General features: G+C 40.7%; 1 protein-coding gene across 1 annotated transcript in view; it reads left to right on the forward strand.

Moving 5' to 3' along the window:
• Positions 1-1,510: 1,510 nt before the first annotated feature.
• Positions 1,511-23,620, forward strand: part of C16H9orf57 (chromosome 16 C9orf57 homolog) — a 32,015-nt gene continuing 9,905 nt past the window's right edge. The window contains exons 1-3 of the mRNA XM_063080408.1: positions 1,511-1,562; positions 6,024-6,146; positions 9,487-9,551. Of these exons, the coding sequence (XP_062936478.1) occupies positions 1,511-1,562; positions 6,024-6,146; positions 9,487-9,551 (240 nt within the window). The remainder of the gene's footprint in view (positions 1,563-6,023; positions 6,147-9,486; positions 9,552-23,620) is intronic.

Genomic DNA, 23,620 nt, shown 5'->3' on the forward strand with positions numbered 1-23,620 from the left:
AACATGGATGGAACTGGAAACCATCATGTCCATCATGTTAAGTGAAGTAAGTCAGGTACAGAAAGACGAATACCAAATGATCTCACTCATATGTGAAATCTAAAAAAAAAAAAAAAAATTCTCATAGAAATAGTTTCCAGAGGCTGGAAAGCAGGTGGTGGGGGGTGTGGGGGGGCGGGGCTGGAGTAACGGGTACAAAACTGTGCTATCTACCCTAAGTGCATCATTGTGCAGTGTATGCATGTATTGAAACAACATACTGTACTCCACAGATATGTGCAAGAAAATATTAAAATTCAAAATAAAAATAAATTTTTTTAAAAAAGAAAATTATTTTTTTAACAAAGATACCCAATATATTGATAATGTGGCTTCATGTGGGGAAAACACTGGGTTTGATGGAACATGGTCCAAAGGGATTTTAACATTTTAATATTTTCATGTGTTTTAAGAAGAATGTATTGATTTAGAATTATATATTAATTCATACATAAACATTTTTTAAAACATCAAATTGCTTTCTGAATGCACATAGTTCTTCTCTAAAGATTATATGGCATCTTTTTAAAAACTCACGATCAAGTACTTTATATAATAGATAATATGTCCATGGGGCTGTGTATATCTGAATTAACTAATCTGTAGCATAGTGAACACAGAAATCTTTAGTCAAATTTAGTGTTATTCAGTTTAACTGCTGACTGATTTAGCCTTATTTTATTAATTTCATAAGCAAGGAGATTAAGATCCATATGGATCAGAGTGCTCAAGTGAAACGCTTTCCTGTTTACTTGGGAAATTTTTACTGTTTGAACCGTTTGGAATCTGGTGGATTGGGGGATGGCCTATTAGTCCCAGTTTTAACGAACTTCATTACATCAGAAGTTTTACTTACTGTCATCTTTTTAAAGAAGATCAGACCCAGGAAAATTCCCACAGTACCTTCATGAAGGAGACAGGTAAGTCATGAATAACTGAAATGTTATATTTTAGCCAATCCAACTATTTCTTTTCCTTCATTTTAATAAGTATTAACTATTGTTAACTATCATGTCATGATTTTCTTTACATATATGATATTTTCTAATAAAAGCTTTAGTTGGTGAAAACACAGAGATGAATATTGCCCTTTTGGACAACAGTTAAATGGTTTGCTAACAAGATATTATTCTAGAAGCATCTTCATAGTTTTGTATTAAACAATTATAATTCAGGGGGGGAAAATGAAGGGAGAGAGTGGTATTTGGTAATAACAAGACACCTAAACTTGTAATGTTCTGGAACTAGGAAAAGCTTTATCGTGCATTTTTTATAAAGACAGGTACCTTATTTTTCTTCCTTCACAAAATAAATTTATTTGTACTTTCTCAATGAAATAAATGAAACTCAGCCAGTCGTTTCCATTTTTCAAATAGCTAACACAAATGTGTAATTTTATTACTTCCTCAGGAAAGTTTTAATGGTGAAAGGTGTCTTTCCTTCCATCTTCTTTCTGGCTGGAAATCTAAGAATGAAAAGGGTTGTCTTCGCTGATGCTTTTATCTTATTCTGCCTCTTAGGTGGTAAGTTGTTAGGAAAGCATAAGTCAAAGAGAAAGAAAATTGCTTAAGAAATAGCAGAATTACAACATGGCCAAGTAGAGGGTGACCTCACATAAGGAAATTTGAAAAGTACTGTTGTAGGAGCAGCCTTCTCTTGCTCCTTCCTCTGAAGCTCCTCTAGGGTTAACCTTCTTCTGACTTGAAGAGACTCTGCCCTGTTAACCTCTGGGTTCTACCTCTGGGTGCTTATGATAAGGCCAGGGTGACACTCAATTAAGAATAATAGGAGCTCGCAGTTATTGGGCACTTACTATATTCCAGATTCTGTCCTAAACATTTCATTTACATGAATTCATTAAATCCTCATGACCTATTATGTTAGGTGGTGTTATTTCCCATTTTATAGATGAAGAAACTGAGCTGGTGAAAGGCAGACCACATATTGCAGTTATTATCACTAAGCTAGCACTAACCAAACTAGGCTGGAAGCCCTTAAAAATATGGCAAAGTAAATAAATTCAAACAAAAAAAGCATAAACAGGGGCCTCCTCATGCTTTTTTCCTGTTATAAGTGCTCTTTTGCACAAACTCCAACATTCCTTCACTTATAAAAGAACCACATGAGAAGAAAACAGGAAGTTTTCAACGCCTTTTACAGAATTCTTAACGCCCCCTCAAGCTAGGCAGATGTTCATAAAAGCAATGTCCCCAAAGAGGCAGGTTCAAGCACCGTCGTGGGATTCCCCTTCTCACTGACATGGTGAGATGGTAATGCACACACTAGCTCTACACTGAACCCAGAAGCTAACAGGGCAGTCTCCCAGAGTTAGAAGATGGCAGAGTGTATGAGTCCGTTCCTATTGCTTATAACAAATACTTGCAACTGCGTAATTTATAAAGAAAATGAAATTTATTGCTTACAGTTTCTGAGGCTGGGAAGTCCAAAGTCCATCTGGGGGTGGTGACAGTGACCCAGGGGTCTCACATTGCAAGATGGTAAAAGCAGAGAGCAGAGAGAGATGGAAAGACAGACTCTCCTCTTCTTTTAAAGCCCACCTGACCACCCTTTTTAACCCATTCAATACTGCAGGGTCCTACAATCCCATCACCTCTTCAAGACTCCACTTTTCAATTACCATAATAGGATTTCCCACCCACTTAACAGTCACAGTGGGGGCTAAGTTTCTAACACATAAAATGTGGGGGATACTATTCAAGCTTCAATGAGTTGCGGGGGGACATAATTCAATCCACTACAGCAGAGGAAGAGGGGCAAGAGAAAGTGGCTTCTACAGCAGTACTTTACAAATGTAATGTACCAGTGAGTCCACCTGGGATCTTGTTAAGACGAAGAGTCTGATTTAGTAGGTCTGGGGTGAGGCCTGAGATTCTGCATTTCCAGCAAGCTTCTGAGTGATGCTGATGCTATTAGTGTGCAGACCATATGTCAATAGGAAGAATCCACAAGGCATCCCAGGGACAAGTAGAATTCTAATACTGAGACTTAGAGATTTTTGATACCAAATACTGGGGTCACCAACTCAAATGCATCAAGTGTTTGGCCACATAGTATAAATGGGAGAAGCCAGTCAGCTACGAGAAAATAGGAAAGGCTCTTTCTAACAGAGGGCAGCTGGCACCAGCCACAGATGTTTACTGCCATGGGGAAAGCAGAGCCCACCATTGCCAACTCTTCTGATTCTTCAGAAGAAACCAGAAATTCAGATGTAGGAGAAACTCTCCCAATTCTCCAATGCTGACAACGAATACAATTTTGGAAAACTCTATGCAAGCTAAACCCAGCAGGTCTGGCCCACAGACCACCAGTTTGTGGCCTCCACTTCCCACGCTACTCTTGTCTCTAAATACAGAGCACAGTAGAGTTCTCATTGCCCCTTGCAGAGCGGGCAGCAAGAAACTCAAACTTCACAGCTCAGGTCTCTGCTGCATTTTAAGTCTTAATACTCCTCTCCTATAAAAAATGTAAAGGGGAGCATATAAATAGGTTTAAAAAAATCACGAAAAAAGCCATCTTTGGTATCTTCGGTATCTGAAAAATGATTTAGAGGATTGCATTAATTTTGCTGGACACACAGGGAAGATGTGAGGATAAAAGAGGAAAACTCAGTGTAAAGAAACATTTTGTTGTTGGAACTTATCCCTGCTTCTCAGGACTGCCAATGAGGTAAGCAGTGGTTATTTAAAAAGATCACCATTATCATGATTTACAATATATGCTTAAATAGCTATATATATATGTATATATATATATGATTTACAATATGCATTTAAATAATTACCTACATATTATATGTTGGATGTTCTTCTGCTAATAAAGTCATAAATAGAATAGTATACTTCAGAATTAATCACGTAAGAACATTATTCATTTTACACCTAACCTGAAGCATTCAATGTAATTGTCAAACTGGAATGCATCATGTAGATGATATGCTAATAAAATCAACACTAAACTCCCAGACAAAAAGAGACTGGAAGAAAGGAAATGGGATCTGAGAATATATTGTGAGTCTTCAGGCAATTGAACAATTGCAGTCAGCAAAAGATGTCACCTTCAGACCAGTGAAGAATGTCAGGGCCAAGCTTTCATGAAGGAGAAGGCTATGGACGCTGGGTGTGGAATCAGAAGGAGGGAAGTCTGAAAGGCAGAGAAAGAAGCTGGAACAGATCTCACCCAGGAAAACAGTCCAGCGACCTTAGGCAGAGTGGAGGGCAATCTGGTATCACATGAGCTCTCTACCTTGGGGTGCCTCTTGGCACCAAAGGTTTGAGTAACGTGGTGGGTCTCTGAGGGCAAGTTGTAAGAATGAGTGATCATAAGTCCAGGAGGAAAATTCACTCAGGAATGACTTGAAGAAACAGCAGTCCTAGTATTTCAGGCAGGCAACTGACCCTGATCCAGGAAGAGCCAAGATCTCCAGCAAGAAGAGAGTGATCAGAAGGTTTGGGATATGCAAAATGTAGCAGCTCCAGGGACACAGGGCACTTGCTAAGAACAAGGGCTTGGATTCCAACGGATCTTTTTTCCCCTTGTCTCTGCCACTTATGCAACTATTAAGGCCTCAGTTTTTTCTGAAGATGACACCTTAAGCTATTAAGGCCTCAGTGGGCAACTATAACACCTGCCTGACAGATGTATTTTGGGAAATAATAGGGCTAGTGCATGTAAATTGCTTAGCAGAGGCCTCAGCATAAGCCTCGTTCTTAAAAAACATTTGTTGATTCATCATTGGTTATGGATTGAAAGTCTGACATGCCCAGTGGGAGAACCAATGTGAAATTTTCTAAGTGTCTTTAGATGAGGTTGAACCTGGGGAGAACAGTCAACAGAAGTTAATCAGCCTCACCAGCCAGACTGCTTCCTAGTAAAAGTTATCTATTCTAACCCCCATTACAGCAGAGGGAGATATAAAATACACCTCAAAAAATGTCTGGTAAACTCTTCTTTGGAGCTATCAATTAATAAGAGTGACATGGAAGTGATCATCATATATTGAAGGATAGGAACTGTGAAATCTAAGGCAAATTTTGGCTCAATTTCGGGAGGATCTTTTAACAATCTGAGCTGTTTTTAATGGTGATGAGCTCTCTATCACTGGCCAAGGCTCCCCACAGGAGTTATTATAAAGGAGATTCCTGAACTGGTATAATCAATGGTTCTCAAACACTGGTCCAGACATCTATAGCCAAATCACACGCCCTCCGCTATCTCTGCATATCTAAAATACAGATTCCCAGGCCCCACCTCATATATTCTAACTCAGATCTGTAGCGACTCTGTAAATCTGTGTTTATCTTATTTCAAATGCTGAAATACATCTATGCACAGTGGAATTTGAACACCAATATTCTAAATAATATCTTCCAACCCCACCTATGTTGACTAAGTTCAAGAATCTCTGAGCTTTTCCTATATAACTAAAATGAATGACATTTTTGAGCCACTGAATTTGAGAATAAAAGATAACCAATATGTAAACATTAATCAAGCAATTAATATTCATGAAGAACCCACTATATATAATGTGTTACCTCAGGCAGTGAAATAAAGTCCAGGCAGTAGATATATGGCTGAAATTAAATTTTTTGTTACTCCATTATTTTTATTCAATTTTAAAATTAAATATAACTTTGGTTTAATTTGATTAGGCACTGAGAAACTGAATAAATTGTAACCAACTAAGTTGTTTAGACCACCTGGCTTCATTTCTGATTACCATCAGTCTGGGGTGCTTCCAATTCATATATGCAGCATATGCTTTGAAATTTCCCTCATAAATTCTTAAAGTAAAAATAATGTTAATTGATGTGAGTTTTTAGAATTAACTGTGAAAATATTGCTTACTTTTTAAAGTTGAAAATCACCACTTTATTTTTGGATCTCTCTTTCTCTCTTCCTCTTTTTCTCTCTATGGTCTCCATCACTGTTTTCGCCTTATTTTTTCACCCCTGTACTTGGAGGTGTTGGAGGTGTGATTTGTAGAGCATGCAATCTTTCAGTCCCCTTCCATGGATGTCTTCTAGACTTTGGAACCTGCAGAGCAAAACCTGGTCAGTATTGTATAAAAGAGGTCCACACTAAAGGTAAGTCCTGACACTTAAAAAATCTATTTACAATAAGCACAGGGAAAAATCCTCATAGCAGCAAACATGAATATTTTCTACATGCCAGGTGCTGTATTAGGGGTTTACCAGGACCACATTATGCCAACAGAACAATGAGATGGGCTGGTTGAATCCTGTCACTATCCCCATTTTAAAGATGAGAAATCTGAAGCACAGAAAGATTACATAATTTGCACAGTTGCACAGCTAATGAGTGTGTAGCCAAAATTCAGAGCAAGTACTTTGAATCCTAACAAATATATGTTCTGCCTCATTCACACCACTAACATCCCCACAAAAAACTAATACGTAATTTACAGAGCCCTTCTAGATTCAGGGCCTGTGAAGCCGGCCTTGTCCACATGGATTAAAGAGTTACACACAAAAATCCAAATGATGAAAACATTAGAAGAAAATACTGGAGAACATATTTTAAGTTCAAAAGACAGAAGGTCTCTTTAACATATAAACCCCAAAAGTCATAAAGAAAATGATAGATAGATTTGAATGTATCAGTATTTTAAAATTTACAAAATGAATAGTAACTTCAAAATGCAAAAGATAAGGAATAAGCTGGGTGAAAATAGCTGAAACATAGATAACAGAAAAAATAACATTTATCTAAAATGAAGAACTTCTGAAAAACAATTTTAAAACAAGACCAGCAATCATTTAAAAAAAAAAAGTTTTGTTAAAGGAAATATGAAGGCAATTATCAGAAGAAGAAATATAAATAACCCCAAAACATAAAAGACTGTTCAATCTTATTAGTAAAACTCAAGGAAATGCAAATTATAGAAATAACATAATTTCTATCTCACCAGATTGGTAAAAAACATAAAAGTTTTATTATGTCAAGGGTTAGTGACAGTGTGGGGGAAATGGAAACACTCATACACTTCCAATTATAGTTTAGATTGGCTCAGTGTTTTTTTAGACAATCTGTGAATTTCCATTAAAATTTTAAATAAGTACAGCCGTCTACAAAGCAATTCTATTGCTTGGTATCTACGGTGGAGAAATATTTACATGTAACACAAAAGGCATATATCAAGGTGTATTGGTATGTTTCTGTTTGCTTATAACAAAATACTTGGGACTGGGTACATTGTGAGAAAACAAAATTTATTGCTTACACTTTCTGAGGCTGGGGAGTCCAAAGTCCAGGGAACACATCTGGTGCAGACCTTCCTTGGTGGTGGCTTCAGCGATGCAGGAGTCTCACACGGTAGAAAATGGTGGAGCAGACTCTCATGTGCTATCCTTTTAAAGCCATCAGAACCACCCCTATGACCACCATTATTAATCTATTCATTAGAGCATAATCCTCAGAATATAATCACCTCCTCGAGACCCCAACCTTCAATTACCAGAATAGGATTTCCCATCCTCTTAACACTGTCACAGTGGGAACCAAGCCTCCAACACATTAAACTTTGTGGGAGGGGGAGACACAATTCAATCCATAATACAAGGTTATCATGGCAGCATTATGTTTAATAATAAAGTAATAGAAATGTCCTAAATGGGGCCGACCCCGTGGCTCACTCGGGAGAGTGCGGCGCTGGGAGCGCAGTGACGCTCCCGCCGCAGGTTCAGATCCTATATAGGGATGGCCGGTGCGCTCACTGGCCAAGCACGGTGTGGGTGACACTAAGCCAAGGGTTGCGATCCCCTTACCAGTCACAAAAAAGGACAAGAAAATAAATAAAGTTGGTGTTTAAAAAAAAAGAAAAAAGAAAGAAACAAATGTCCTAAATGATTATTTACAAGGAACTGTTAATTAAACTATGTTATATTCCAGCCATGAAATGCTATGCAATACTTAGGATGGACTAGATCCACTTGTTAACATGGGAGAATCTCTCAAACATTGTTGAGTGGGAAAAAACTCAGTTGCGATAGAGTACACACAGTATACCACTATGAATAAAAATCCACAAAGCAAAACTCTGAATTTCTCCATGGCACTGGAAGGGTAAAACAAAACGTGAGATCAGAGTTAGTTGAAAGAGAGGAAGAGAATCATGGGCTCACATTTCAAGGGGTTTGGGTACTAAGAGGGTTACTTGAGCTCTGTTCAACCTTTCTAGCCTAAGTCCCCTCTCTAAGCTGTAGGTTCCCTGTGATTCTCACCTTCGCTAGCCAGAGCCCCTCCTTTCTTGAAGGGGAAAGATGCCTAGACCCCAGCAGCCACGAGATGTTGGCTCTCAGAGATTTCTCTTCTCTTCCTGAACGTGGACAGAGAGTCATCTAGTCAGACTGACATCAGGATAAGTATTCAAGGACTCCATGCCTAAGAAAGAGCCTCGAAGCTTGTATAGCATGATATTAACAACAGTTCTTTGTGCATCCAAGGCCTAGAATGACTACGATGTTGTGGGAAGAGCAGTTTTCTAACCGGGAAATTTTGCCATGTCACACTGATGCGAAACAAACTCACACTTTTGATAGTTTTGTCAACAGGGTTTCTCAACTTTGGCAGTATTGACATTTTGGGCAGGTTAATTACTTTGTATTTAATGTCTTTTGTATTGTAGGATGCATAGCAGCATCTCTGGCCTCTACTTACTAGATGTGGAGAGCAACCTCAACCCCACCCTGTTGCCTAACCAGTTGTGACAAAAAAATGTCCCTGAGCATATCTAATGTCCTGGGGATGGGGGAGCAAAATCATCCCCAGCCAAGAAGCCACTGTTTTCTCAAGTTTCCCCCATCATACGTTTTGCTGCCTTTGGGGAATTACTACTTTTACCCTTCACCAAACAACTGAAGCTCAGGGAAATAAGATTACAGACACTGTGAACATGTGTCACTTCTTTAATTGTGGAAAAAAAATAAGTGAGGTCATAAACACGCCTTCATTTCTGAGAAGCACTTACACATCTAAATGATTCTTCTGTGGACTCAGCTCTTTGAATAACTCATGACCTGGGTAAAACTGGGAAATGAGTATCAGGAAACTTCCAAACAGTAAACACTTCAGAAATTTCTACATAGCCAATGGTGATTGCGTGTCTTTTATAATGTGAGTTTCAAAGCTATTTTGTTTCACAATTTCAAAGGCTGCCTATTGCAATGTGCCCAACTAGAACAGTTTAAATGGGAGTTCCTAAAGACAAAATGATAAAATGAGCCATTCTTAGTGGTAGAAACTCTAGATTTGTATCTTGATAAACCTAGAATTTTTGCTTTGTTTTGCTTTGTCTCTCTCTTTTTTTTTTTTTTTAAACCTGTTAGTTATCTGAAGCATCTAAGGCCAGGTAGGTTGTACCTCCCAAGAGATTTGTTTCAACCCTCCCTCTTTTCTTTCCTTCAGGTGGTATTCAGTGGTATTCAGTTAAAGGCTGCACAGAGAATGAAGCAGAGTGCTTCAAGAGAACTGTAACTACTTATAAAACTCACACTACTCACTGCTGCCACCGTCCTTTGTGCAATTTCTGAGGCGGTGGCCCATATCCAAATTGCCTGATTGATCGATCAGTCTCAAAGCCGAACTTGGTTATCACAAGATGGCAGCTATGGTCAATTAGCCTTCTTCAATAACTTCGGACTTTTGCAGGTCATCGGGGTCATGGTCTAAAATTGACTTTGGTTTGCAAGATGCCCAACTCCTCCCCATCACCTCCAACTCATCTCAGAAACATCCCTTTCAACACCGTCTCTCTCCTCTCCTCTTTTCTGCTTAATTCCCCTTCCCACCAGAGGTGATTTCAATGCTACAGAGAAGTAAAAATGTTAGTGATTCTCCAAGTCAAACTATGCACTTCATCTCTAATTAGCTTATTTCCCTAAATGCCCCCAAATACAGTTACAAATGAATTGCATCACAAGATGCCAAGTGACCTGAGATTGTTCATTTGGTTTCCAAAGCAAACTGCCTTGTTTTTTGTGGGGTATTTTACTGTATGGGAAAAACTGACTTAACAAATACTATAAGAAAAAATAAGCCACGAATCAGCAAACCAGGCATTGGGAACTATAAAACCAAAAGGTGAAGAGCTGAGGCAGGTGGGAGGGCTGGCACTTATTTCTTCCATCATCACAAGGATTTGTCCAAATTCTGGATTTCCATATCTTAACCATGCCTAAGTTCTTTGGCTTGACTAATTTTGGCAGATTAAGCAATTCAAGGTAAGCAGGAGAATAGGAGAACAGGTTCCCATACATAGACAACTTAAAAGGGTTATGAATGTACTTTGATTTACACACCACATTTTTGGATGTGTCCCATATTCTATTATTACCATTCAATGCCCTATTTTTGCAACTTGAAGATTAGAGTGTTTTAAAATTTAATTTAAAGTTGTTTTTCTCTGTATTTTCAGGAGTTTGAAAAATTCAAAAGGTAAATCATAAATGTCAATAAAACATCTTCTTCGATTGTCTTTTTCTCAGGATTTAGGACAACATCTCACACATCAAGCCCTCAAAGAATGCTTTTCTATAAACTGGAGAAAAATCAAACATTTAAAAAAAAAAACCCCAGAAAACTAGACTTTTCTTCTCCATACTTATTTCATCTATTTTCCTTAGGCCATATTCTGAACCTAAGAGCAAAATGTTTTCATGCTGAGATTTAAATTCATTTGCCCCTATTCTGTCACTTTTTGTGTCAGCCACATTTGTAAACTTCAGATCAGTGAACTTCATGGAAATTTAACTTTTCTTTTTTATTTATTTATTTTTTTAATGTAACATTATTTACCAAATATCATGGGGCAGGGAGGTGGATGACAGGATCACACAATCAATGACTAAGTCCAGAGGGCTTCCCAAGCCTAATTCACAATCCAGGTGATTTAATGAGAAGAGAACTAGGCAGCCAGTGTCTCTAACTAGCTGTTGTCCTTGGCAAGTTACACTGGCCTCTCTGCCCCTCATTTCCTCATGTGTAAGAGAAAGAGGTTTGGATCACAGTCTTGTAGATCTCCTCAAGTTCTAACATCTATTTATGACTCAATATTGACTAATACTTCTTTGTTGCTGTTTTCTGCAATTAAAAATAAGATGGTGCTGAACACAGCCCACGAGACAGACACAGGCTGGACAATCAATGCTCACCCAGGTCTGTATAATCTAGAAAAATGAGAGAAGAAATGCAAGCCAGTGGCTGTCATGGAAGCAGTTTACTGCAGGCCAATTTGACCCAAAAGTCACTGTGCAAACGATGACTTTCACATCCTTGGTGTGGTAGCCTGAATTGTGCTCCACCCCCACCCCTACCCCCACCCCAAGGAGGTCCACATTCTAATTTCTGGAACCTGTGAACATGTTACCCTCCTTGGCAAAAGGATTTTGCAAATGTGCTTAAATTAAGGATTTTAGGATTGGGATTATCAGGATATCCGGGTGGGTCCAATGTAATCATCAGGATCTTTATAAGAGGGAAGCAGGAGGGTCGGACTCAGAGGAGGGGGTGTGAGGGTGGAAGCAGAGGTCACAGACGTACCTAGGCTACTCTGCTGGCTTTGACGAAGGAGGAAGGAGTCACGGGCCAAGGAACGTGGGCAGCCTCTAGAAGCTGGAAAAGGCAAGGACGCAGATTCTCCCTGAGAGCCTCCAGAACTTCCTCGAAACACACAGATGGCCTACAAATATGCAATCATGTCTTTTCAGCCAACACCTCCCACTCAAGCCCCTACCCATTCAAGATTTCTACAGCTATCAAGTTTATTCTTTTCAAGTTCTTCACACCTAAAGACAAAATGATGCCAGGTTAGCCTGAATGTCATCTGTAAGACATCAGACTGAAGGGCTAATGGATCCAGGGCCACCTTTGATCCTCTGAATGGCTTTCTTGTTGATTACACTTTTTTCTGCAACTGGAATAGAAACCTCAGTACTTAATGCCTCTTGATTCATTTAAAAGAAAAGTCTGCAGTTGATAAACTGAAGGCATCTGGAGGCTGCAGCAGGGTAGAGACTGAAATGATTCCATTAGCAAAGGAGGGACTTAAAATATTTCCTGCGGGCACTTAGCTGTAAGGTTTTTGCATGCTCCAGAGGGCACGCTTTTTATAACTGGGCTAGCTATTGCTATTTCTCCCCACACTGGTGAGGAGTCTGAAGTCCCCAGACCTGATAGGTGGCAGAGCAGGAACTTGTGGTGATGTGCCAGCTGACCCTCAGTCCTCCATAAATGCCATCCCTGGAGAGACCCTCGGGGTTCTCTAGCGAAGCTAGCCTCCGGGCGGCTGCTGCTCTGCCTTCTGAGAATATGCTTCCGGGCTCTGAGAAGTGAAGCTCAGGAGTCTTTGCAGGAGGCACAGGAGCAGAGAAATAGAAGGATTGGGCATGGCCAGTGACTAGCTCCTGAGCTTCACTAGCAACTCTGAGTCTAAGTGAGGACTTTGGACAGAAAGAAATATTCAGTTAGGTGATGATGGGGAAAAGTGAGACCTGAATGTTACAAGCTATGTAGATAGGGATCCATCTTTTAGCTCTTGAGTTTCTGCAGTGAAGGACTTCATATGCTCATACCTTTATGGCTAAAATTGCTGGCTGATGTATGATGCTGGTGACATGGTAAAACACTCCATCTCTGAGGAGATGTGGGGCCATTTCAGCACAGACTGTTCAGAGTAGTTCCCACTCTCTCTGCCAGTGGCTGACCCATATGGCTGCAAATCTTACAAGTAAAGGCACTAGAGGTGGCCATACCTGCTGACAGACACGTATGTCTTAGCTTGCAAGTTTTGTTGATCCCTGCAGATCACCACCTGTAAGAAATGCTGTAACCTCCTTTGGCTGAACCTCAAATCCTAATGTTCAATTAGCAGGACAAATACAAACAGGCTCATCTATATTCTATTTTACCTATAACTTCCTGGCGTGGATATATTTTCTACCTTCTTATCTCCACACACACTGAATAAAGTTAATAGATCTGCCATCAGAAATTATTGTGTACAATGGAATATGCAGGCTGAGCTGTAACTAGCAATTTCAGTGCCAGAGCAAGCATAAAACATGCCCTCAAATCGACATTGTGATTCATGTCTCTGCTCACATATGGGTGCTATTGATAATACTTTCCATCTGGTAGTTCCTATTTTAATTAATTACTCTTGCTAACTAGGTGTGAAACTTAGTGATACTATGTGCATGTGCTATGGAACTCATTGCATAATCATTTTAAAAACTTGCACATTTTAAAAACTTGTAAATTTCTGAGCCCTGGGGCAAAAGCATAGTGGCCAGGTCTAGTTACAGCTTTGTCTATGGAGAAGGAAGAGAAAGAAAGAAGACATAGGCAATGACAGAAATTGAAAGCACATAGGAAATCCTCGATTCAATTAATTTTTCTTCTTTTCTTCTCTTGTTTGATTCAGTAAGTATTTATTGAGCACTTCTTATGTGGCAGGTATTATGGAGGTGAGGATACAGTAGTGAACAATTCAGACATTCATGCAGTTAGCTTCTGGTATGAGTAAAGAGACAACAAAAATTGTCATTTTGTAACATAATGAAATAAATTTGCGCTATGAATAAGTACAGAGTAATTCTGTGTATGGAGTTCAGGAACGAGCTACCCATCCCAGTGCTGGTCACAAAGGACTCTCCAGGAAGGGGCATGTAAGCCAAAATCTGAAAGACAAGAATTAGCCAAAAAGAATTGGAAGGTTTGAAGAAAAACGATGCTGGGATGGTTAATTTTATGTGTCAACTTGACTAAGTAGGCCATGATATCCAGTTATCTGGTCAAACATTATTCTAGACGTATCTGTGAAGGCATGTTTTAGATGAGATTAACGTTTAAATTGGTAGGCCTTTTTTTTTTTAAGTCAATAAACTTTGAGTAAAGCAGATTACCCGCCAAAAGATGGGTGGAACTCATCTAGTCAGTCAAAGGCCTGAATAGAACAATGACTGATTTCCCCTGAGGAAGAAGGAATCTTGCCAGAAGACTGCCTTCACTCTCAGACTGCAACTCCGCCAAGTCTCCAACCTGCCGGCCAACCCTGCAGATCCTGGATTTGCCAACCTCTGCAAGTGTGTGAGCCAATTCCTTAAAATAAATCTCTCTATCTATACACACATCCTATCGGTGCTACTTCTCTGGAGAACCCTGACTAATTCAGCTTCTAAACAGAGGGTCGACACGTGCCAAGGCTTTTAAGGCACAGGAGAAGCTTGGTGTGCCTGGTGTCTGGATTAGGAGATCAGAGCCCATGCAGAGCTAAAAAAAAAAAAAGAGAAAAATTTTGTAGTTGCCTGAGCAAGCTGAGTCTCTGTTGCTTGAGATCAAGGGTCCAGACTAATGCAGAACCTTCCTGAAAGGTCTAAAAAGGGCAGTGAGTGAACAGATCTGCATTTTAGAAAGGTCACAGAAGCTTCAGCTTGGAAAATGATTGGAACTGGAGGCAAAGAGAGCATTTAGACTTTTGCAGCAAGTCAGACGACAGATAACAGTGTCCTGTAATCAGAAAAGTGGCAGTGGGCATCTGAGAACAGGAAATATTTCTTGCACTAACTGTGTGCAGGAGCTCTGCTAGGTACTGGAGATACAGCAGTGGGCAAGCTCTTGCTCTTAGAGATCTTATGTTACTGTGGAAGAATGAGACCACGAACAATATGTGACCTAATTTCTGAAAGCAAATGCTACAGAAATAAAATTAATCTGATTAAGGTGATGGTGGGTGCTCTGTTTTTGATGGGATGGGCAGAGCAAGGCATCTCTGCACAGAGACCTGAAAAGGGTGGAGGAGTAAGTCACCAGCCATGTGCAAGGTGAGTACCACAGACAGCAGGGACCTCAGCATTCTCTTTGCACAGATTAAGTTTGAGGTGCTAGTCAGACACCAATATGAAGATAACTAGTATGAGACAGAATACACAAGTCTGAAGCTCAGGGGAGAGATTTGGCTAGAGAAAGAGACCTTTGAGATTCATCAGCAAATCTGTGCTATTAAATGCCTTTGAACTGAATGAGACCACGTCAGGAATAAGTGTGGGAAGAAAGAGGGCCTAGAACGAAACCCTGGGGCCCTGCAAAATTTAGAGGTAGAATAAAAGAGACGGAGTCTTCTGGCCTGTGCATTGCAGAGCTCCACATAGAGGCTGAAAGGGGTGTTAAAAGAGTCTTTCCGTAGAATCTGTCACAGCAACTGAGATGGTTTGTAGAAAAAGATGGTTGAAAGTAAGGCCAAGGAACAAAGTCCAGTTTGTTGAATTTTAGTGTCACTGGGAATGACATTAGGCATTTGGGCATGTGGGTTTGAAGTTCAACAGGAAAATCTCAGCTGGAGACTGAGACAGGCCTCCAGCACATAGGTGCAAAAAATGAGCTCAGTATAGAATGAGGAGAGGAGACCAGTGCAGACCTTTTAGAGAGACGGATGCTGAATGGGGTGGGCAGAAGATGAGAAAGAAATTCCTAAAGGAAAAAGGGACAGTCCAGGCTATTGTAAAAAAGGAATATACAAGGGGTCTTCAAAAAGTTCGTGGAAAAGTTTATATTATCTTTTAATTATATTTTCCCATGAACTTTTTGAAGTACCTTCCTATGTTGGGACTCAGCCTATGTAAAGATATGCTCCAGCCCTGACACTGAGTTGAATAAGATCTGTTGTCACGTGATGATCAGAGGCTTTGGACCTAAAAAAGACTAAGGCTGCAAGATTAGCTCTATCGCTTACTAATTGTGTGACCCTGAACTAATTACTCAACTCTAATTTCCTTATTTGTAAACAAGTCAATAAATAGTTCCTACTTCACAGGACCTTGCAGAGTGTCTGGTACCTAAGTGCTCATCACCTAATTCTCTTCCTCTCTGCCCTGAAGTCTTAATCCAGAAAGCAGGGCATGATAAGATAAATAGCAATACTAAAAATGGAAGTGTCCAGATGAGGGTGAAACAGCAGTGGGTAGAAGAGGCCACTCTGGGAAGGTGGAACTTGAGTGGCCTTTCAACAAGGGTGGGCTCAGACCAGTGCTTCTCAAACTTTCAGGGCCACTAGATCAGCCAGGGCAGCTTGTTAAATGCAAGCTCTCAAGCTCCACCCCAGGTAGTCATTAGGCTGGGCATGGGGCCAGGTGGTTCTGCTGCAAGTAGTGCTCAGATCACACGTTTAGGAGACACTAATTTAGATAAGTGGAAAAGAAAGTACAGAACATTCTGGGGGTGGGGTGTAGGGATATACATGGATTTGGTTTAAGTAGAAGGTTCATGTGAAAATTCACAGCATGTAAAGTAGAACATTGAGTACTCGATAAATGGACTCTGGGGTTGTGGGCAAGAACCTGAAAGGAGTGACTGTACGCACAGCTTTGATTTTAAAGATCTCCATTTCATTTCATGACTAGGAAGGGTCACAGCAGAAGAAAAAGCCATGGAGAAAGAGAGAAGCAGACAGATTCATGGAAGGAAGAGTGAGAGACAGAGGAGAGACTCAGAAAAAATGCATCACTGCCACAGAGCCATGCAAGCTGGGGCACGAACTTAATGTCACTCCTCTCCCTTCTGCCATCTGGAAAAGACAAGACTGGTTTCGAGCCCTGAGATTCTTGCTAGCATCAACCCCCTGTGGTTCTCAACCATGGGGATTGGGAGTGTGGAGGAGCAGTCCATGAACTTGGATGGGAAAAAATTATACCTTTATACCTCGTCTCTAACTGACATTTAGCTTTTTCTTCCATACTTAATAAAATCAGCAAGTCACAATAGTATTAGAAGTAACTGTGACCTTGTTGCTAAAAAAATAGCAAATATTTTTATACAATATCATAGTTGTGCAGACATCTCCAAATACCATTTATGCTCAACAACTCTTGAAAATTACGGTAGTTATAGCCAAAACTAGATCTTAACACATTAATAAAGAAGCACGTGTATTACCGTATCTGTTTTTTTAATATTTTGATATCACTTCACAATCCTATACATTTTTCTAGGCATTTGGAGACATTATTCTGAAAAGGGTTGTATTTATGCTTCTATTGCTGTGTAACAAATCACCACAAAACTTGGTGGCTTTAAACAGTAATGATTTTACTATTATGTCTCATGACTCTGGGGGCTGACCAGGCTCCGCCAGGAAATTCCGGCTTGAGGTTCCTCATGGAATCGCAGTCAGACAGTCGCTGGGGCTGGAATCATCCAAAAGCTTATCACGTGCATGTCCGTCACCTGGGCTGGAAGACCCAACAGCTGGGACGGGAGAGGTGCACCCATCCTGCATCTCCCCCTGCCCTTTTGTAATCTTTCCACCTGGTCCTTCTAACATGGCAGATTCAAGGTAGCCTGACATCTCACATGGTCACTCAGGGTTCCAAAGCTAGGGTCCCAGAGAGAGAAAGCCAGACGGAAGTTGTACCATCTTTCTGACTTAGCCTCAGAAACTACGTGTCAGTTCCACTGTCCTCTGTTGAGGCGGTCATGAAGGCCCACCCAGGATCACAGGGAGAGTGCATGGGCTCCATCTCTCAGTGGGGAAGTACTAAGCTTCTGGAAAAACATTTTTTGTAAAACGCAATCTACTACAGGATCCGTAAAAGGGTCACACGGGTGTCAAATAGGTCCAGGGCATGGAAAAGTTTTTAAATCCCCTTCTAGACCCTCATCATACCCTGAATTTCACTTACAGTTAATTCATCACTCACCTTAAAATGCTAATCATCTCTTCTGAGTCCTGCCTGGTGATTGCATTCAGTCTGATCTCCAGTTCATTTGTTTATGTTGATCCTTTGAAACTTTCTCATCCAATGGCCCAATTGCCAACTCTCTGTTTTTCTCTCTCTCCTCCCTAGATTTCATTTTCCTAGCACAAGTCCTCTATTAAAAAAAAAGCGAGTCTGTTTGAAACTCACCAGTGAATCCCATTTTCTACCTTTCTGAATTATATTTGCCTGAACAACTGGCCGTCCCTGCTGAGGATGCATTTAACAAACCCACCTTTGGATCTCGGAGTGTGAGGCCTCACCTTAGCCTCCCCCGCCATCCTGCCCTGAGTGTCTCTGCCATCTGGTGGCCAATGAGGGTAACTGCACTTTATGGTCCAACCTAACAGTTGCCCTAGGTCTCTCCTGGACCCATACAGCCAGGATGCTCTGCTTTTTATCTCTTTAGGTCCCAGTGTCCCACACAAGTCATTGTTTCCCACAGAGGAAACAACCTATACTTATAAAAACATACGCCAAACATGGCAAGTGAATGAATCAAAGCCTGTAAAAGTGCCTATGGAGGAAGTTGGAAGTTTGACAGAGGAGGACAAAGTGTAAAATTTAGGATGAAAAAGGAGGGAAGATGATTCTTGGGCCTAGTGAATGCACTTAACTTAGTAGATTAGGTAGCTCTGAAGCTCGAAAAGCAAGTGGGACTTCTGCATGCACTGCTGAGCACCACAGGGGATTCTATCCTAGCAGTACAACTGGCTAGCTTGGGCAAGTTACCTGATTCTAATATTTACTCTGTGTAGTTGTTCTGAAAGTTAAATAAAATACTTTATGAAAAACACCTAGCCCAATGACTAGTAGGCAGTAAGTGCTCAGTCACTGGCTGCTTTAACTAAGGGTATCATAGCACTGATTCAAAGTGTCAGAATTCTTTTTGTTAAACCTGGGCAAACCCTTATTATACCATGTGTTTAAAGTAAAAGAGAGATGCTAAAAATTTAGAGGGGGCTTAGATATGTGCTAAATGACCCAACAGATCCAATGGTACTTGTCTTAGTCTATTTACTGTTACTATAACAAAATACCTGAGGCTGGCTAATTTCTATGAAAAAAAAAGAGGTTTATTTGGCTTATGATTCTGGTGGCTGGAAAGTTCAAGACTGGGCATAGACAGTGAGCTGGAGGGTGGGGGTCGAGGTGTTAGATCTCGAGAGCAAGCATCATCTTTTTTTTCATTGTATATGTTTATGGGGTACAGTTTGATATTTCGATACATGCATGTATTGTATAATGATCCAATCAGAATAGTTAGCAATCTATTACCTAACATTTATCATTTCTTTGTGATTATAACATTCCAGATCCTCTTTTCTGGCTATATTGAAATATACAATACAATATAATTAGCTATCGTCACACTAGAGCACCAGAACTTATTCTTCCTAACTAACTTTGTAACCAACCTTTCTCTACCCCTCCTGCCCCCTCCCTTTCCCTGCTTCTGGAAACCACTATTGTACTCTCTATTTCTCTCTTTTTTTTTTTTTCCTTTTTAATTTATTTCTCTTCATTGACCCATGATAATTATATATATTTGTGGAGTACAGTGTGATATTTGGGTATATACATACTGTGTGTGATGATCATTTCAGGACACTTAGTATATCCATCAACTCAAAAAACTTTTGTCACCTGTTTGTGTTGAGAACACTCCAAGCATCGTCTTTTGACACAGCCACCTCAGGTGAGGTCTTTGCATGGACTCCGGGCAAGGGGAGGCTGCTGTCCTTTAGGAAGGAGAACAGTTGCTTCTGCCAGCCAGGAAGGTTTAGAGGAATATAGGGAGGGGTACGAGGTTCTCAGACACATCCATGCAAATTTCTTCTCCCCAGAGCCCTGATTTTAGCACAGGAGACTAATGGAGACTACATATTCATGTGTTCTTTGCAGCCCTGCCACCTTACTATTAAATCTTGGGCCCGACTTTTAGCACAGGCTGTCCTACAGCTACAGGAGATATAACTCTCTTTATATGCTTCCAAGGAAGCCTCCTGGCTTCTATAGCTTCCCTTGAGTCAACAGTTGGCTGACCTGTGTCTGCTCTTTTCCTTCAACCATGCCAAGGCAGAAATCCAGCCAACCCCATCATCGCTATAATTACCATTGCCCTGTACCTCTCAAGTGCTGGGCTGCTGAACATTCACTGCTTCCCTTTCACTTATAACTCAGCCCAGCCCACCCCACGGAGAGCCTTAGCAGTCATGATGCTGCAGCATGCAAGCGTTAACTCCACCTCACTTACCACCAGCCATCCCATCCGTGAATAACCTGAGATGAGGATTTGCATACAACTTGTTTATCTTTCTTTCTTTCTTTTTCTTTTTTTTTTCTTTCTTTCTTTCATACAACTTGTTTATCTTTCTCTTACTCTCCCTTCCTTCCTTCCTTCCTTCCTTCCTTCCTTCCTTCCTTCCTTCCTTCCTTCCTTCCTTCCTTCTTTGGTAGCTGGCTGGTACAGGGATCCAAACCCTTGACCTTGTTGTTATCAGCACAACAGCTCTCCTAAGTGAGTAACCAGCCAGCCCCCAGCTTGTTTATTTGTGAGATGATTCCAGGAAATAGGAGTGAGGGAGAGGGGATGGTGAACCTGGGAAGGAAGAAAGGCATACAAGAGCACATCAACAAGACTGCTCCTGATGTGATTCCTCCAACACCTCCTGGAAAGGCACAAAACACTTCCTGGGATTGTCCACATGAAGGAGGGGAGGCTGGAGCATTTGTTCACAGGCTCCCACCCCCTGCTGGTTGAAGACTGCCCCTGGGGCAATTAACTCCCCTCACTTCCAAGCTGCACTTGGTAGGGCCACCTTTCAATATTAATTAAATTAATAGTCTACAGAAATAGTAAAACCTCATGGATTTTTAGCCCCTTAGACAGAAGTCCTTTCTTTAACCCACAAGATCCTCATTCATGAAGGTTCTGGATTTTGTTATTTAAGATTTACTTGTGGCAACACTACCTTTTGACTACATAGATTCAATGAAATAGACCATTTTAATGGTCCATTTCAGTACTTTTCATAAGACTAGAAAGCCCTAGAGAAACAGGCAATAGAAACTTTAAGTGAATTTTTAGTGAAATTAAATATAGATACCAATTTAACTAAGATTTCAATGGATCTATTATATCTTAACCTCATTGTCCAAAATGTTAATTATTTGACACTGAACTTGAAATTTCAGAAAGTTGTTCCTGTGTGAGTTTCATGGTTATGAAATGCCACAGCAAAAAATACAACACGAGCATGCAATCGTCATTATAAATACTCCCTCAACACACAAGTAAATTAAATAATATATTTGGAAGGATTTGACTGTTAGAAAACAATTATAAAAGATATTTAAGAGAGTAATAAGAAATATGGATTGTATTCATAAAAGAAAGAGCTGAAGAATTTGTATTCATATATGACCATGGAACACTCTTGCTCAAAAATCAGTCGCTTTATGCCTGCCTCTTGGTGGATAAGGAAGGTAGTAAGTATTGAATGGATAAGGTCATGGGAAAAGTGTGAAAAAAATAAGATGGGCTGGCAAACAGGACTGATGCTATAAGTACAGGGACAGGTTCTCCAAAGTCATTTTATAGCAGTTGCCATACAATGCATCTCTTCTTTGTGGAAGAAATTGTAGCTTTCAGTGTTTGAAGCCGTATCCTTAGCCATGACTCCTGGAAGGGTCCTGACCCTTAAATCCTTTAACCAACCTCTCAGCAAGATGCAGAGCTACTTTGTTTCAGCATCTTAGTGGACTAATAACAAGAAGAATAACTAGAACACCTAAGATGCTATTGATTCCAAGTTCAGAATTTTACTTCAGGGTGATAAAAGGCCTTCTATTTGGTCCAATTTAAGAGATGGTCCCTTCCTGAAGATCCTAAGCAGCAGCAGAATGTAAAGCAAAGAGCGGGGATTGGGGCATTAGGTGCATCTGGATTCGATTCCCAGCTCATTGAGCGACCTTGGGGACATTATTGATACTTTCTGAACTTCAATTATCTACCACAAAAGGAGGCTAATAATGGCCATATCTCAGGGCTAGGTCATAAATAATTTGTATAGAGCTCCTGTGCTATAGTCCACTCAATAAATAGCAGCACATGATGGTGTTGAAAGTGTGGGCTCTAGAGTTCTTGCCACTGGTTGTGTGATCTTGGGCAAATTATTCACTTCTCCATACTTCGGTTTCCTTTCTATAAAACTGGAATGACTGCACCTCCCTGCTCTGAGCACAGTTACCTCTCTGTATTCATCAGACACACCAAACTTACTCCTGTCTCAGGAACTTTGTCCTTTCCTCTGCCTATAATGTTCTTTTAAAAACTGTTTTGTTGATTGGTTGGTTGATGGGCTGGCTGGCTGGCTTATAAAACATTTAGGACAGGGTCTGGCACACGGTAAGTGCTCTGCCAGAGCAAGTTATGACAATAGTCACTATTTTCTCTTAAACCCCAAAGCTAACTGAACCCTTGCTGCATATACTGGTCCACTGAGAAATGTATCTCTCCAGGACACACACACACCAACTCCTTTGTCATGTACTTAAAATACTCACAAATAAAATACAACATCCTTCTCTCATGCTTGCCATTCATCTTACTTTGCACTTGGCTGGCACACAGAGAAAGGTCTTGGACTTGGGAGTGGAAAGATACAGAATTGGTTGGTTGGTTGGGTTGGTTGGTTGGTTGGTTGTTCTTGGGCATTCAGATCCCTGGTCAAATACCCATCCTCGGAGAGGCTGGCCCCGCCTGCCTAGTTAAGTGGTGTCACCCCCAATTGCTTTCTCTCATCATCCTCTTTTGTTTTCCTCATTATACTTATCATCCTCTGCAATTACTTTGTTCACTTTTTCTTTCAACAGTTTGCTCTGAGGGCAGGGGACATGTTTATTTGTTTTAGTGCTGTCTCCCCCGTGTCCAGACAGTGCATAGCCAATGGGAGGTACTCACTAAATATTTGTGCTTAAGTGTGCACTTTTTTTGTAATAAATGTGTTTAATTGAGGGGGCAGGTGTCCTGGAGTATGTTTACAGTGATGGCTGTGGCCACTAACTGCTTAGCACTGTGACCGAGAGAGCAGAATGGCTCTACAAGCCACAGAGGACTTCCTTCTCAGGGACGCTCTGAAGGAAGTGTCACTTCAGTCGGCAGCAGGGGAGTGGCATGGCATGGGGGAGTCCTTTCGTGAGGAGAAGCACTGTGAACCCCAAAACAAGGGAGGATGCTCCTCATAGCACACACAAAAAGGCAACAACCACTGGAGAGAGAAGCCAGGCCCAGGCGAGACCACATGAAAGATGTCAAGTATGGGGTCAAAGAAGAAGCAAAAAGGTATCACAAACTGGATTTGAAATTGTAACAGTGACATGCCAGGGGGTCAGCTGTGGGAATGATCCAGCCCCACTGGAAGGTGTATTTTATCAGTGACCTTGTTTATAACTGCAAGCACATGGCAAGAATAAAAAGCAGATTGACATTTCACCAGCTTTATTATTGTTGTTAACTTCCCTACAGATAAGGCAGCTCCTCGTCACCTGCACCTAGGAGTAACACCCTCCTGCCCACCCCCATTTTCACAGACCACTGGATTGGAAACAAAATATTGCCTCATGTGTTCTTACCAAAGATTCACTCTCCTCTGGGCCTCACTCCTGATTCTCGACATGGCTATAAAGACCCTGGGAATTGGATAGTGCTACTGTAAGCAAAGCATTAGTGAGACTCTGGCTTGGTTCTTATAAAGTTACTCAGAAAAGGCAACAATATAGGGAGATGT

This window comes from Cynocephalus volans, chromosome 16 (genome assembly GCF_027409185.1).
Source record: "Cynocephalus volans isolate mCynVol1 chromosome 16, mCynVol1.pri, whole genome shotgun sequence".
Taxonomy (NCBI): Eukaryota; Metazoa; Chordata; class Mammalia; order Dermoptera; family Cynocephalidae; genus Cynocephalus; species Cynocephalus volans.